The 16,820-nt window shown below is 50.7% G+C and overlaps 1 protein-coding gene across 1 annotated transcript in view; it reads left to right on the top strand.

Moving 5' to 3' along the window:
- Positions 1–2,851: 2,851 nt before the first annotated feature.
- Positions 2,852–16,820, top strand: part of SATB2 (SATB homeobox 2) — a 132,720-nt gene continuing 118,751 nt past the window's right edge. The window contains exons 1-2 of the mRNA XM_068407894.1: positions 2,852–2,924; positions 6,626–6,844. Coding sequence (XP_068263995.1) covers positions 6,676–6,844 — 169 coding nt within the window. The 5' untranslated portion in view covers positions 2,852–2,924; positions 6,626–6,675. The remainder of the gene's footprint in view (positions 2,925–6,625; positions 6,845–16,820) is intronic.

The raw sequence follows: 16,820 nt of genomic DNA, 5'->3' as shown, positions 1-16,820 counted from the left end.
GGATGAAGGCGAGGGTAGGGTCTGCAGAGATACTGCCGTCCCGACACGCTTTAGTCGGAGCTCGGACGCCGTAAAGACGGTGTTGGTTCTGTCTTTTTCAATTGGCACAGTAAGAACGACCCCCGGAGGGGCTGGAGGCGGCCGGCGGTGCGCAGGGGAGGCAGAGCCACCTCCGCCGGCTCCCGCGGGGCTCAGGCGCTCTGCGGCGGAGCCGGTGGACTCCCCGGGCGCCCCGGCTGCCGCCGCGCTCCCCGTCCGGGCAGCCGCCCGATTAGGTTTGGGCTGGGGGCGGGAAAGCACCGGCGTGCGGCTGGGAAACGGCGACGGCCCGACCGGTGCTCCCGCCGGCACTGCCGGCTGGAGCCAGAGCTCTCCCCTGGAAGTGCTGCGGGAGGGCTGCGCTCGGCTCGTCCCGCCGGTGGGATCAGGGACGTTTTCGTTCCGTTTTAGCTTCGCCTCCTAAACCTGGCGCCGAGCGAGGGGTCGCGGCTCCTACAGCGGCAGGGTTAGACGGCTCGTCCCCGACGGCGAGAGCCTAACGGAGGGGCCGCTCCGCGATGCGCGGGAGGGGCCGGCTGCCCGGCTGCGCAGCGCCTTTCCCGCTCCGCCGGGGGAGCGCGACAAAGTGCAGCGGGGCAGGAGGTCGGTCCCCAGGCGCTGCCCGCCGCGGGTGTTCCCGTGGCTGCCTCTCCGCCCTGCCCGGGCCGGGCCGCGGGCGAGGACCGCGGCGCTGCGGGAGCCTCGACGGCATGGGGCGAGGCGGCAGGGCGGAGCGGCGCTGCCGGGGCGAGGGCGCAGCGGAGGGCGGCGGGGTCGGCGCAGCCCGCGCCGCGCAGAAGGGGCCCGGCAGGCCCCCGCGGCAGGTGCTGCTCGCCCTGCCCGGCCGCACCGGGCCGCCGGGGCCGTGGGCGGGCGGCAGCCGCGGCCGCCTCGGGCTGCGCCGGCGTCGGTGCCCGCGCGATGGCGCTGTGCGAAGGGGAAGACGCCGGTACGGGTCGGGAGGGTGGTCCGGCCCCGGCCCCGGGGAGCGGTCGCGGGCTCGGGTCCCGCGGCGATGGCGGCCGCTGGGAAGGAAGCCCAGGCCGAGCGGCAGCGGGGAGCCGGGAGCCCTCGCCTGCGGGACCCGCCCTGCCCTTCCCGAACCCGCCTGCCCCGGTGCCCCAGCAGCGTCTACTGCAGCCGCTGCCCCCGCGGGGACTCGGCGTTGCCCCGCCAGGGCTGCGGGGCCACCCCGCTCCCAACCCGCCGGCCGCTGCGCCGTCACGGCAGCCCTGGGCCTCCGCGCTTCGAGGTGCTGCCCGCGGGCGGCGGGCCGGGTTCCCCCGGGACCCAGGTGTGCGGCGGCCGGGGCCCCCGCCTCGGCCCAGGCCGCAGCGCTGCGCCGCGTCGCGGAGCTCCCAGCCCGGCCGAGCCCCGCTGTGAGGCCGTCGTCCCGCGGGCCCCGTGGCTTCTGGGAGGCACTGGGCGGACAGGGAGAAAGAAGGAGGCGAGGAGAGCGCCGGTGGATCCTGTCAGGCACGGCGGCCGGCGGCGAGGCGCCGCTGCGCGGGGCGAGGGCGGCCCCGGCCCGGGGGGCAGCACCCTGCGGCACCGCGGGCGGCAAAGGCGCGGGAGCCCACGGCAGCCCCAGCTGCAGCCGCCCGCCGCTGAAGCCTGTGCAGGCACGGAGCTGCGATCGCTGCCCTGCGTTTTGGCGTTAGAAGCGGTAGTTAATGAAAGCCAAACCTTTCCGAGGAGGTGTCTGGGTTCGTTTGTTGTGTTCACAATTTTTTTTTGGCAATCAACCACTTGAGGCGTCCATAAACTTCAGTCACGGGGAGCGCTGGGGCTCGGAGTGCGCCCACTCCTGCTCTCACCGGGGTGCGAGAGCAGGAAATTCTCGTACTGAAGTTCGTGTTAGGAAAAGAAAAAGATGTTATTAATAATAATAATTTAAAAATCTAGGGGTTTTTTACAGCGAGATTGAGGACGGATGGGGAAAAGGATGGGAAATAATCGCCCTTTTTATCGAGTGGAAATAAAGACAACATGTGCAAATCATGCACTAGGGGAAAAAAAAAAGCATTTGTAATTTGAAACAGAAAGAAAAGGCTTTTATTGGGAAAAATATGTAAAAAAAAAAAAAAAGCATCGTTTATCATAAAATCTGTCTAAATTAAATGATGTTTACAAAACAGAAGTTACCAACCAGCAAAATTTGTACGCACTCGGTTCGGTTTCCCCTCAGTTTTACTAACAAGCCCCTTTGCTTCCGCGTCAAAATTTTCAAATGATGACCGCTCCCGATTTCAAAGTTTAAAAGAGTATTTTCTGTAAACACTCAGTTTATAAATACAGGAATAAAAAGTCTTTGGCGATCCTGGTACTCCAGTCAACGCGCAAGTAAGAAACCAGCTGCCTGTGGGGAAAAAAACGAACGCAAGAGAAAGGTGCAGGGGATTAATTGCAAATAAAGCAATCGCTACATATATATTTAAATGTATTTAATTGTATGCATTATTCAAATGCCCTTCTGACTAGTTTAATAATTTAGAATCGATAGTTTTCCTAAAAACTTTATAAAATATTTACACTTAATAAAATATTAATCGATTAACAAGCCAGTCGTACTCTTATAGGAGCTTTACTAAAGTCCTGTAATCGCGCTGTCGCCACACGTCTCCGCTGTTAAGGAAAGGATCGCTGACAAAATGTAAATGAAGATCTTCAGACGGTGGTGTTTATAAAATAGCTCATTAATGGGCTTGGATTGAATCTCTCCATCCATCCACATCATCAGATATAATAATAGTAACGAATCAGACAGGGAAGATCCTGGCTAAACCATTGGCATTTTTTTTTCCAGAAGTACTGAAGTCCTAAATCACCAATTCTTCTAACTTTCTGGCCATTGATCCGCGGGAATTCGTAGTTCAACATCGAAGGTAAGAACAAAACATTATTCAATTATTCGATAGCTGGTGGAAAACGTTAACTTCCCTATAAGAGCTGCTGCTGAGCTTTATCAGATTGAGGGGGAAAAAAGGGAGAAAAGTTAGATCAGGTTATTTAAAAAGAAAAACGGGAGTTCCCCAAACTTTGAGGCTCCTTTCTGGAAGGGACGGCAGGAGACCTGGCTGGCGGCAGCCGCTGCGCTCTCTCCTCCTCCGCAGCCTGCGCGTTCCGGGCACCGGCGCTCGCTTCTCCCACAGCTCCCGCCGCCCCGGCCCTGGCGGCGGCCCCCGGCCTTCCGCTGTCCCCCGCATCTTTTCTGGCTCCCCCAAACTTCAGCCGGCGACGGGACCCGGCTCCCACCCCCGTTCACGGCTTGCTGTCCCGGGGCAAGGCTGGCATCGCGTTCAGACTTCGTCGGCGGGTCCCCCTGCCCCTTCCGAGGAGGGGAGAGACACGAGTCCTTCGGTCGAGGCGGGGGAAGCCGCACTCGGCGCTGCTTTTCGGGGCCGGGCCGGGCCGGGGGTCGGATGTGGAGCGAAGCGATTATTTCTCTTACCCTGCCCGGGGATCCGTTGCTTCTCCCGGCACGGCTTCCAGGGGCGGCCCGGAGCCCACTGGGAGACCCGAGCGCTCGGCCGGCGGGCGGGCTGTCACTGCCGCTCGGAGGGAAGGACGGGGGCAGCGGGGCCAGCGGCGGCCGAGCTCCCGCGGGGAAACCTGCCCTCCGAATCCCGGGGCAGCACCGGCGGGGCTCGCCGCACCGGGACGGCTGCGTGCGGGCTCGGGGCTACCGCTGCTGCCCACCCTACGCTCCCCGGGCGTTAACGGGGCGGACGGAAACCTGCTGCCAGGGCTGCCCGGTGCGGTGATGCTCCCGCCGCGCCCTAGTGCCGCCGTTCCCGGGGTGAGGGGGGGAGCGGGGAGGCCCCCCCGCAGTAGCCCCCTCTTTTTTTTGACCCTCCGGCGCCACCGTGAAAGGCAAAGCTCTTAAGGGGGCACGGTGGGGAGGGCGGCGCCCTGCAGGGAGCCTGCGGCGGACGGGCGGCGGGGGAGGAGGGGGGGGCGGCGGGCACCTGCGGGCACCGCCGCCCCCCCCCGTCCTCCCCCCCCGCCCGCCCGCCGTCTGCACCCCGCGCTGGAGGGGATTTCCTCGGTCCACCTTAACGCGGGGCTCGTTCCGCCGGCGGGCGGGCGGGGAGGGCTCGGCGACGCGGGGCCGCCGGCTCATTCCCCTGCACCCCCCGGGCCGGGCAGGGGGCGCTGCGAGCCCTCGGGGCGCGCCACCGGGCATGGCCCCGCCGGGAGAAGCGCCCGCTCCGCCGCCGGCCCCGGAGAGCGTCGCGGGTGCACCTTGCACCCGACAGAGAGGTGACTGACTGCCGGGCGACCGCTGCCCTCCCCGGGACCGGCGAGGGGCCCGATCCCGCCCCGCTGCGACTTTCCTGCCGGAGCTTTCCCCTCCCCGCTGGCTGTACTTAGCCGGCGCTGTCATGCCCTACCCGGAGCTCCGCTATTAAATAATTTAACGGCGGCGGCAGCAGCAGCAGCAGCAGCTCTTCCCTGCCCGCTTCTCACCTCCTTCCGGCTCCCGACATCAATTATTTAGGGCTAGCCCGGTAACTGCCTGGAGCCGGGCGCGGAGAGGAGGGCGGCGGCAGGGCCCTACCTGGGGCCGGGCCGCCCGCACGCTCTCGGAGCCCCGGAGGAAGCGCGACCGGCCCTGGGGACAGCAGCCCTCGCCGCACCACGAAAAGTTACTGCCGCCTCGCCCCGGCGCGGAGAGGTTGCGGGAGGGTCCCTGCCGTCGCTCGGCTCCCCGGGGTTGGGGGGGGGGCGGCGGGTGGCAGGAGGAGGCGAGGCCGCACCGGCTGCATCGGATCGGACCGACCCGGGCGCCTGGACTAGATGCCTGTGGCAGCTTTGCTCCTCCTCGGTCGGTCCGGTCTCCCCAACTCCGGCTTCCCCTCTACCCCCCCCTCTTTCTTCTACCGGCTCCTCCTCCTCTCCTTCCCCCTCGGCCCTCCCCCAGCCCGACTGCCCCTGTCCTTGCGCCCTTCTGCCCTGGGTCCCTCCTGTCACCACTGCCTCGTCCTGCCGCGCTTCCCCTTCCCCACCCAGCCCACCCCCCCCTCTCCTCCTCCCTCCCTCTGTGCGGCACCGCGCTCGCTTTGCGTGTGCGAGATGTATTATTTATTTATCGGTGTTTAATTTCCTGCCAGGTGGGTCTCTGCCTCCCACCCCTGCGCGCAGCGGGGCCGGCCGGGCCGGGGCTGCGCGGGGCGGGGCGGGCCGGGCCGGGCCGGGCCGGGCGGAGGTGGGCTGCTGCTCGCCCGTCTGCGCCCGATCCCGAGATAGCACCGAGACTTGATTTTTGCGGGGGGGCGGGGAGGGGGAGGGGTGTCGAAGGCGAGGAGGGGTGGCGATGTTTGGGATGCACAGCCCTGGGACGGGAACGCCGCGCAGACAGACAGGCAGACACACACACACAGGCGCGCACACACACCAAACCCGAAACCAAGGACAACCCCAAAAAGGACTCACTCTGCCTCGATGACTCAACGCAACTAATAACCGTTTCTCCGCTCTCTGTGGCGAGTCCCTCCTGCCGCTGCTGTCGCTGGCAGAGGAGGGAGCGATTGAAAGTGACACACCGGGGGCCGCCGCCGCCGCTTCCCCGCGCCGCCAGGCACTCTCCGCCGCCGCGGAGCCCGGGAGAGAGGCGCTCCCTCTTCTTCTCCTCCCCCCGTCTCCCCCGGTATTGATTTTCTCCGCGGAAGGTGTGAGAAGTCGGCTCCCTCTCCCCTCTCCTCCGCGCCGCAGCCGGCGGCCCCGCGGCTCCCCGCCCCCTCGCCCCGACCTCCCCGCTTGGCTCCGCTCGCCACCCGGGACCCTCCGGGAAGGGGCTCTGGCCCCTGCCGCCCCGCGCAGCGCGGGCAGCCGCCCCGGCCCCGCCGCCTCGGCACCCCCGGAGGAGGGCAAGGAGGGGGCTGGGGGTGGGGGGAAGGAGTAGAAGGGAAGAAAGCGGCGTGAGAGGAGGAAACAAGAAAACTTTCCACCCTGGATTCTCTACTTCTGATCCATGGACAGAGCCCAACTCAGCCAACTTACAGACAGGCTATAAGCAGTAAGTACAGCGGCAGCTCCCGGGAGCCGCTCGCTAGAGGCTTCCTCGCCTGCAGCCGCTTACTCCGCGGCTGCACAGCTGGCCGGTGCGGGGGGGCCGTGCCAGCGGGGCCGCCCGGACTGGCAGCCTCTTCCCGCGGCCCCCGGGGGCGGGCCGGGGCTGAGGCCGGACCCGAGGCGCAGCACCTGGCTGCGGCGGGCGGGTGGGCTGCCTGCCTGCCTTGCCGGCCTGCCCGGCACGATGGGGACCGGGGCGCAGCGCTGCCTTCCCCCGCCCGCGGCAGGTTGGGGCCGGGCGGCGGGACCCGCGTCTCCCCGTGGGCCGGGGGGATAAAGCGGCCGGGTCGAGCCGGGGCCGTCGGGGCCGAACCGTTCGCTTTCAGCGGGGCCGGCTCCGGCGGCGGGAGCGGGGCGGTGTCGCGCCCGGCCGGCGCTCGTCCGGCTTCACTGGGTTGAGCCGCCCGGGGGACGCGCTGCGGAGTCCGGGCGGGCGAGAGAGCGGGGCCCGGTGCCGGGTGACGGCGCGGGCCAGCGGCTGCTGAAGCACCCCTTGTTTCTCTCGCCCTAGGTCCGTGCTCCTTCTACTGCGACCTGCCAGCGGGAGCCGCGTCTCCGAGCATGGAGCGGAGGAGTGAGAGCCCCTGCCTGCGGGACAGCCCCGACAGAGGCAGCGGCAGCCCCGATGTCAAAGGGCCCCCACCGGGGAAGGTGGCCAGGCTGGAGCAGAACGGCAGCCCCATGGGCACCCGCGGGAGGCCCAACGGCGCCGTCACCAAGCCCGTGGGAGGTAACCGTGCGGCCGCGCTCACGGCGGTACCGCCGGCCCGGCTCGGCTCGGCTCGGCGCGGCAGCCCCGCTGGCCGAGGCGCGCAGAGCGGCGTGCCCGGGGTGGCGTTTGGCGGGCGGGTCGGCCCCGTGCGCGGAGGCGCCGGCAGGTTGGTGCGGCGGCAGGCGGGCTCCTGCCCGCTGCCCGGAGAGCGTTGAGTCGCTCCCCGCCGCGGCGGCGTTGGGGGCCGCGGAGGGGCTGCTGCCGAGGGCTGCGGCGCGCAGAGCTCGCTCGTTAGCAGGCCGCCCTCCCGAAGCGGCCACCCCTAGGCCCGGGATCTGGTTAGGCCAGGCCTAATCCTGCCGGAGGGTCACTGGGGAGAGCTGGGCCCTGCGCTCGGCGCTTCCACCATGAGGACTGGCGGGTGGCCGCCGGGGCAGCCCGCGGGCATGGCCGGGGGCTCGGCAGCGGCCTGGGCAGCGCCTCCAGGGTGGGTACGGGCAGCCCGGCTCCGCTCGCGGGTGCGGGTGCCATGAGTTAGGTGTGTACACCCATAGTCACAGCTCTGAGGATGGGCTCTCCGGGGTGAAAAGATGGCAGCGTTTATGTTTGCGCTCAGGGAGTTTTTTTTCTGTCTGTAAATAGCATTTTGTAGCAGTTGTTGTAAAAGAGGTCGGGGCAGAACGCGTGCAAAGTTCAGCTCTTCCAGCACAATTATTGAGCATTAGTTTTGCAGCATTCCTGCAATTCTCTAGAGTACTTTGTTTCACACTTAGCTATCTTGTTGCTGGTCAGTTTTGTGTTTAGAGCAGGCTTAAGTGACACGCGTGTTTGCTTTTTTTTCCCCCCTTTCTTCCAAGCAGCTAAACTTCCCAGTCACTTCTCCTAAATGCCCTCTTTTTTTCATCTTGACTCTGATGCTGTCACGTTTAACGCAGTGCAGCCTCGTGTTAGGAAAAATATATTTTAAAATCTTTGAATTAGCCAGATGTTGCGAGCAAAATAATGCAGGACAGGCCACAAATAACTTTTCATTTTTTTAAAAAAAACACCTCTGTATTTGTGTTTTAAAATGTGCGGAATGGTAACACACAAATGTAGTTGTTTATACACAAAGCGTTTGTGTAAATGACATTTCAAGAGATACTTTGATACAGTCGTCACATGACTGTATTACATGAGGTTTATTTAGCGATTTTACCATTAGATGCTTGTTTTAGACCTCTGGCTCATTAGTCTTCCTAATTGCTGAAGTTTGCTAAGGGGCTGCAGATTTTATTTTATTTAAAAAACATAGGATTAATTTATATACCTAATGAAGGGTAAGAGATCTCACCAGTTTTGTATGTTTCTTGGATGACTATATGTCTGTTTTTTAAACCTCTTCTCTGTGTTCTTCTAATGTATGGAAAAAGAAGAAACAGCTTTGCAGTGAAAGACTTGTAGTACTAGTCCACTTACAAATTGGTGGAGAAATAATTTGTTGAGGAATTTTAAAAATGAACTAGTTAATCATATAAAAAGTAATATATGTAGTTTTGGATGCCTTTCTCGAGACTGAGGCACTATAGCTGTTTGATTTTAAAGAGAATGTTAGAACTGGAGCTAAAATCTTTTTCCTTGGGGCATTTATAGAAATATACTTTAAAGGAATGCTTTTAAATGTTTTGAAATATATATGTTGCTTTCTAATTGCAGCTGTGTTAGCCAAGAGAAATCCACTGGCTTTTGTAGTTATATCGGTGGTTCAGCTTTAATCTGGCCTCTGAAGTTATGGAAGATTTCTTCCGCTTAAGACAAAGACTAATTTCTGAAAGCAAACTTTTAAGAGCCTACATTTTCATTCATTACTCTTGAGCTCATTTATAAAGTTGGTGTAGACTGGAGTGTAAAAGTGTGGGGGAATAGGAAATGCAGGAGTCTTTGGTTTTTTTTTCTTTTCCTTAGCTGGTGTTCTTCAAACAGTCTCAATCTCTGGTTTTAGGCTGTTGAGAATGAAGTTTATTCATTACTCCTTATTGATACTGAAAGCAAGAAGAAAATTATTCTTGTCTGAATACTTACCTAGATTCTATAATACTCAATACTAAATTAGTTAAGGCAGATTTTTTTTAATAAGATAATGGGGCTGTTTAAAATTGATTTAATTTTTTTTTTTCCTCCTGGACATGCTCTCAAGATAAATCAACCTAGCTCATTTCCAGATATTTTTTCCTCTGCTCTTTTCCAAGTTTGATCTTTAAGAACCTGTGTGACCAAGTGATCTTTTTTCTGAATGCAGATCGCATGGTTTCGGGAATTTGTGGAAGCCTGTATCTTTGCAGTGATCGCTGCGGTGTTAGTGATTTTGTCAACTGAGTTGTGAAATGCAGCTGTAGACGTTTGCAGAAAGGCTTACTTTTAATATAGTGGCAAATTAGTATAAAACTTCTCTTCAAATAAATACCAATAAAGGCTCTTTTACTATTGTTCCTAGTGTTTGATAAAAAGGAAGCTATTGAAAGTTGTAGTGAAATGACATCTAAGGCTTCAGTTGTCAGTCTTTCAGCTTATTCTTCTTTTTCAAGATTTAAAAAGCGCTAACATTTATTGAATGTGAACTTCATTTGGGAAAAAAGTGAAATACATTACTGGAAACTAGAGACAATTTTAGTTTTGAGTCTATTTTTTAATGCTATAAAGCCTATCTGAAGTTTTTGAAAGCAAAGACAGATGCTAGCAATTTTTTTTTCATCTCATTTTGGGCCTTAGATGTGTGAGTGCTGAAATTCCTTCCTACTTGTCAAGTGGCTTTTTGCTGTAATAATATCTGTTTCTGAATTTAATCCCTGCAAACAGAGCAATAAGCTCTCAGCTCACTGGTGCAATGATGAGACTCATGACCTTTGGTAACAAGTTTTATAATCGTAGTGTTTGCTACAATTATTTTTCCAGTGACTTCCCTGAGAAATAGAGAAGTATTATAGTGCTGTAGGTGCTCTTAACTGTCTCTCTAGATTTATGAGTGAAAAAGTGTTTCAAACTAAGCTTTTGTAGTGCAGACAGAAAAACAATTGTTCTCATGAGTTTTGCCTTACAACTCTCCTTTTTTTTCATTTCTAACCTGAATTTACTTAATTCAAGGGGCCATTACAGCAGCTATAATAAACTAGTAAAGGTCACTAAAAAGATAAATGGGGTCTTAAAGGTTGTGTTTAATAGGGGATTTAAAAGTTTCGGTACTGTTTACGATGTTGTTAGCGTCAGTCCAATGTATTAGAGTTCAGTTTTGGTTTGCCTGACTAACCCAGTGCTTTCTAAAATGTTTCAGCAGTTATCTTAACCAGTTGGTTTTAAAACCTGTATGTAATAAAGCACAAGTGCTTAGATGTTCAGGAGAGGCAGGTTTTATAAAGGTCCCTGGGAAAAAAAGGCTAATATCGCTTTAAAAAACATATGAAGCCTGGGAGAGAGTTTAGAGCAAGCAAGAGCACTGTGGTGTTGACAGCTTTATATCCCTGTTGGGTAACATTCACTTACTAGAATTGGCGTCTCCTCTCAGTTGGTAATTCACTCCATAAGGATTAAAAAAAAAAAAAGGGATGATTAATGGCTAGGAAACTTATATTTACAAAATTGTTGATTGCAATTCATGAACCTGTTGGTGTGTGAGTGGATGTGCGCATATATGTATGTATGCGTTGATTTTGAAGAGAGGAGAAAATAAGCATCCAAAGCCTCTGAATGCAACTTAAATGCCAGTATGCAGAATGAGCTGTTTTGAAGTTTGGTGTTCCCGAAGTAGAAGCGTAGAACCAAAATATAGCCAAGGCACACGTGCAGATTTGGAGCAGGCAATGACTGAAAAAAATTTGATAGTAATGTGTTCTTATTCGTTTAACTGTTAAAATGTGTGATTTAATTTACAGAATATTAATGGAGGAGAAAACTTTCAGACAATTCCAACTAAATTGTGTGATTGGGATGTTAATCTGTAGCTGTGGTTACTGTGCTCGTACAAAATCAGATGTACCAGAAATGTGGATGTAGTGACTCTTCGGAGCGCTGCTGCTAATGACTGCAAGCCCCGTAAAGTTCTGATGTATCGTCATCTTGTCTGCTTCGGTGTAGTCAGAAATCTGTTTTAATATATCTCTGGGGCAACAGAAATGCCAACTGAGGATGGTTAAAGAGCTGTTTGTCAAAATCCATTCAGCAAAAATGTCATAGGGTTTATGCTACCTTTTATAGGGGTTTAAAGTACTCTACTGGAGAGGAAATCTACTTCTGTGCAGACGAAAGAGTACAGCTTGATCAGATTTGCTCCTCTGTTCTAAACGGTTAGTTAACGTTAAATGGCATCCTGAACGGAGTAAGGAAGCATGTTTCGCTTGTCCTTACGAATTGAGTAAAGTGAAAGGTTAAGTTTTAGATAGTCTTCCTGCCTAGATCCTAGATGGAGTGTATCTTCTTGCTGCCTGAAAGAAGTACGTAGCTATTTGAAAGAATTAAACGCATCGAGATAGAGAGGCATGAAAGCCGCAAATCCTTCTTAGTTCAGGAACCAGCAGTACGCGAATATGGTATGTTTTATCTGTCGCAGAATAGTTGGAAAATGTTGCCTTGTACTTTGATATAATTCACTAGGGATTATGAAGAAATGTGAATTCTTTGATTTTATGCGTTTCTGATACATAATGAGGAAGAGACCTCTGATTTAACAGGAGCAGTAAGAAAAGCAAGACTGTGATTTATTTTTCATGACCGATGGTTAGAAATGAGTTACTGGTCTTTTTGCTGATTTCCACCCCTCACCCCCGTTTTCCAATCAGATTATGTCATGCAAATAGAATAAACAGAGCAGTCACTCCTGGAGGGTCATGTAGTGTATCAGCTGGATTTTTGCTGAGGTAGAAAAATAGTCTTTATGTGTTTTCAGTACTTGGTCTGTTATTAAAATAAAGACACAGTTGGTTAAAATTTACGTGCAATTGAACATATGCATTAAACAGAATATAGGGTATCCACCCATTCAGTGACCTAGGCATAATTTGATGTTTAGAGTAATTTTGGAACTCTAAGTTGCATCTGCAGAAAGCCACCGACAATTTTGAATTCAAGATTTAAGATTAGCTGTAGTAAGATTTCTTTTTTTCCTCCCGCAACAGTTCCTAAGTGTTTCGAGTCATCGTCCCGGTTCCTCTCCACCCCATACCCATGGCCATGTTAGTTAACTAGATGCTATTATTTCTCACCATGAACCAAAGGCAAGAAAAAGAAACCAACATCTTTGAAAAAGTCAATGTTAATTCTTCCCCTCTGCCTTTATAAATTGGGTCCTGCCTTTTCTTAGTTTCACTGGGATAGAGCAGAGTAGATTTACTGTCAATTATTTATGGGGCGTTTGTTTCAGAACTCCTGTTAAGGCGATTCTGTCAGTGACTCCTCAGAATTGTTTTTATGCCTGAAGAAGATGGCAAAATCGTATTAAAAACTATAAAGAGGACAGTGAGGAAACGTATTTTCAAGAAATTAAATAGTGACATATTTCTCGCTCAGAATTTAGATGAAGGATTTGGACATTGAAGGAAGAAAAAACAGTATGAAACTTGTGTTGTTATGAATAAACACTTAAAGGTGAGGTTTAAAGATTCATTTCCTAAATAATTTTTGGGAGTCTTTATATTCTGTTTAAATTATTTTACTGTACTGAATATTTTATCTAGATTTAAAAGTAGAAAAAAACTGACATAATGCAATTGTAATCAAGTCCTCATTTCAACAGACAGCTATGTCGTATTTAAAATTTCTCGTTTGTAGCACGGACTTTCAGATGGTATCAGTTACTTTAAAATACCTTTAAAAGTATTTGAGTTTAATACTTTTCGTGGAGATGCTAGTCTGAATATTTATTTTTGCAGTTGCTTTCTATTATTGCTGTTCTCCTTAAAGCTGTCTGTGTGGAATGGGGAGGAAAAGGGCCACAAAGGTGACTTGGAGCTTAAAGAAAATACTTGGACTAGTAAGACTTCTGTCACTCGCATTGACACAGAAGATGGTAATACAATATGGCATCTATGGTGTTGTAAAGTGAAGACAGTTTTACTGGAGTCATGTATTTATATTCGCCAAACAGCTGTGTGACCTGTTTAGGAAAACTCTTATTTTTGCGATTGAGCAGTCCCCAACCTGCTTTTAAATGTTATTTTTAAACTTTTCGAAATAACTGAAAATCTGTAAAACTTAGGAAGATTTTATTTCGAATCCCAAATTGCAAGGCATAGAGAAGTTAGGCCTTTAATTACCATCCCTCATCATAATTTAGTTAAATTAGTAACTACTGCTGTGTTTTAGGATTAAAGGCCCAGTTTTCCAAGGTATAAAGTATTACCGAGTCCCTTTGAATTGATACGACGGGGGTTTGTTCAAGATAACCCGTGCCTGCTTCAGGCTCTGTAACTACCGAACAGGCATGCTCTCCTTGTGAAGCTCAGAGCGGGTTTGAAACCAGCCCGCTGTGTTGAACGAGGAACTGATGCCCTTTCTAGCTTGGAAAAAATTGTCTTGTGGTAATTGGTTCCTACTGTATGAAATGTCCTGGGTCAGATGCATTGGTCCCCACGACGACACGTGTCGCTAGCGCAGATGTGAGAAAAAGGCGCAGCAGGCAAAAGGCAGCTGAGTATTTGATGGCTTTTGAGAAATGCTTTTAGCCTCTAGCCATACTAAAAAAAAAAGATTGCCCTCCAACAAGCTTTGTACTTGTTGCAGAATGCTCATCAGCGGCGTCTCTGCTGTGGGGTTACATACAAATGAGTTCACGCTGAATAGCGGTACGAAAGACAGAAGATACTCTTTGCCGTTCGATTTGGGGGGAACGGTTAGCCCCTCTAGATGGGGTCCTTTTGGCCATGCGCGAAGCGTTGGCTGCTTTAATGTGTGATATGTTCTTGGCCAGCAAGTCACGTTGTCCATATTGTCGCAGTTCTATAATTAGGATTTTTTATTCCAGAGTTCCTGCGCTTTGTGCAAAAGCACGTATTGCAGCTCTTGTGTGTACTTTGTCCCTGTCTTCGTTTGCGTTGATCCAAATATTAGTAAGGGAAAAATATTTCACTTCATATTTCCGATTTTATTTCAGAGAACTTAAAATAAAATAAACTAGTATTTTAAGTTGTTCTTTCTTTTTAAATACCCATGCTAGCTCTGCTGGTATCCCCTGAAGATTTACAGATACACCAAGATGTCAGCATTTGTCTATTAGCCATTTAAGGCTGCTGACATTGTGCAACCCTTATACACAATGTTTGAAAGGTTTTTGGGTTTGTTTTTTTTTTTTTTAAAGTGTAATTTTTAACTCTGATTTTTAAAGATGTGAACATTGATATTGCTAAAATCTGAGAACTGACGTAAAACCTCCTTCCAGGAGGCATTTCTACTTGGAATAAGGCTACACAAATAATTTACTGGATTGCTTAAAAGACAGAGTGTGAGCCCTGCATTGCTAGTATCCTAAGCTGGATGCCAGGGCAGAGGTCTCGTGTCTGAACTCAAGATATATTTTAAATTTCCTGGCAAATACTGAATGATTATTGATGTTACATGCAGTGACGTTAGGAAAGAAAGAGGATTGTCATTATTTGTACGAAGGGAACAAAAAGAGCTTGAAGAAAAGAGATGGGTAGCTCTAGAATAAAAGTTTAAGCATATGACTTGTTTTCTAAATATAAAATTATCTGGCTAATAGTAAAAATTGTCAGCCATTATGCTCTAACTGGTGTCCTTGTATCACATGGATATGCAATATTAAACACTCTGAGCACAACTGTACCTTGTTAGTAGCAATGTCAGCAAGGTAAAAAAGCTCAGAAAGATTAATAAAAATAACGTGTCAGACTATTTCATATGAAGCTGCGGCATCTCTTGAGATAACCATGCGCCCACTGCATTTTCAGAGTGCAGCAGAAATGTCTCCCACTTAAATATGCTCCCTCCCTATTTGTTCCCCGAAGACACATGCTGAGATGAGAAGGCGCTCTATTGACAGCAAACCTTTTCAAAAGTACTAAATCTGGCAAGAAATGGGAGGAGGGGAGTTTCTTGTATCAAAACCCATGGTTTGTATAGCTGCATACAGCCACAAAGTTACTTTCTCTCTCTCTCTCAGATGTTCTATTTCTATTTGTATGATGTTGAGCAGTGGCTGGATTACTCTGTCTTTACTCGTGTATCGCCGACACTTCGCCCTCTAGAAGTTTCTGACTTTGTCTACGTTTGGACGGAAACTTCAGATAAGTGAGGAAATTTGCGTAGAAATATTTACCATCATGGTAATCTAAACTCACAGAGAGTGTTTTGTCATAAATTTAGCTGACAGGCATATATTGGAAATGAAGCATGTCATTTTCAAAACTATAACCAGACTATTTTTTGAGAGTAATATAAATTCATATTTTGAGCATGTTTTGGTTTATATGCATTTCCATTATTTATATATTAAAATTAGATGTGCACATTTTCCAGCCTTATTATTTTGAATGGTTATTAAGAAATGTAGTTATAAATTATGAGTTACACAATACTTTGGAGTAAAAGGTGATTTTCATAATGTCTTTTCCCAACTTACAAATAACTTTTTTGCCATAATACAAACATGCTAGCAGAGCAACATGATAGATGTCTCTTTAAGTATCGTAGTAAAAGAAAATGACTTGTATTCTGAGGCTGTGGATAGTTTATGTTGTTTTGGACCCATTTCCCAAGCAGTGATCGAAAACAGATTACAATAACAATTATACAGTCAGAAGATGCAATATCCATTTCTGTTTTAATTGAGTGAAAGAATAATAAAAACATCATTAAGAAAAATGAGGTGGACCTGTCATACACTTTACCAATTTTTAGACTTGGAGAAAATGCAGAGTAACAGAAGTGTGGGCTTTTTTAATTTTATTTTATTTTTCCCTTTTTTTTTAAAGTCAACTTTCTTGTTCAAGCTGAAAGCCTGGATGTAGACTTCATATGGGCTGCTATGAGCAAGTACACAGTAAGTAGGCGTACTGCTTGACAGTAAAGCTCAAGTTAGGCATTATCTGAGTGTCTGGGTTTGGCTTAATAACGAGTGTAATGTTTCTGTCATTGGTTTGAGCCTTCCTGATTGTATTAATATGATCACAGTGTCATACTGACCTACCAAATGGATGAGCTCAGAGAATGCCATGGACACGTAGAAAGTAGTAAAAAAGACTTCTTTCTCCTTCAAAATAAAAAGCTGTGCTACTTTATGGGGTTTTTTTCCATTTTTTTTTTGCCTCTCCAAATCTGTGGACATGTATACCAGTAGCAGTACTGGGTCTCTTAAGCCATAGAGAGAAAGGCCCCATGCTGGGTGCACACTGCAGCTGTGTTGCTCTTGAAAAGGGACCTAACTGTAGTCGAAGGTCCCAGGCTGAGGGAACCAGGCTCTCCGTTTTCTCTGAAGCTGACTCCTCGAGCTCTAAGCAGAGGTGTCCTTTCTGCCGTTCCACACGCGGAAAGAGAGATCCTCTCTACGGTAGCCTTGGCTCTAACCGCGTACCATACAGCTTTATAAATCAACTTTGGAATGGCATCCGGAAGTGAACCGGGAGCCAGTTCAGCCTTTGGAGAGCAGATGTAATCTGCTTTCTTTGGCTAACACCTCTAAGTGAGCACATGCGTTTGCACTAGCAGAAGTATCTGATTCTCCGGTGTAGCTCTGTGTACACAATGTTGTAGCAATTCAGCCTGTTGAACCCCAAAAGCACGGATTGCTGACTCTTAACAAGTGAACCCACACACAGTAGGTCAGCCTGTAGGTAGGGTCTTTCCACTCTCTCCCCAAAATATCGCTAACGGGCTGAACAAAGTAAGTGTCCTGTCCATACCTGAGAAGGAGGAGGTAGCTGTTAACTCTTGTTCCTCATGACTTGTTTGATAAAGATGTGGCAGTTATTAAAAACTGTTAGATTAATGTGACCTGCTGGCTGATAAGAGTAAA

The sequence above is a fragment of the Nyctibius grandis genome, chromosome 9 (assembly GCF_013368605.1).
Source record: "Nyctibius grandis isolate bNycGra1 chromosome 9, bNycGra1.pri, whole genome shotgun sequence".
NCBI classification, from domain to species: Eukaryota; Metazoa; Chordata; class Aves; order Nyctibiiformes; family Nyctibiidae; genus Nyctibius; species Nyctibius grandis.
This window is presented reverse-complemented; position numbering and strand designations above follow the sequence as displayed.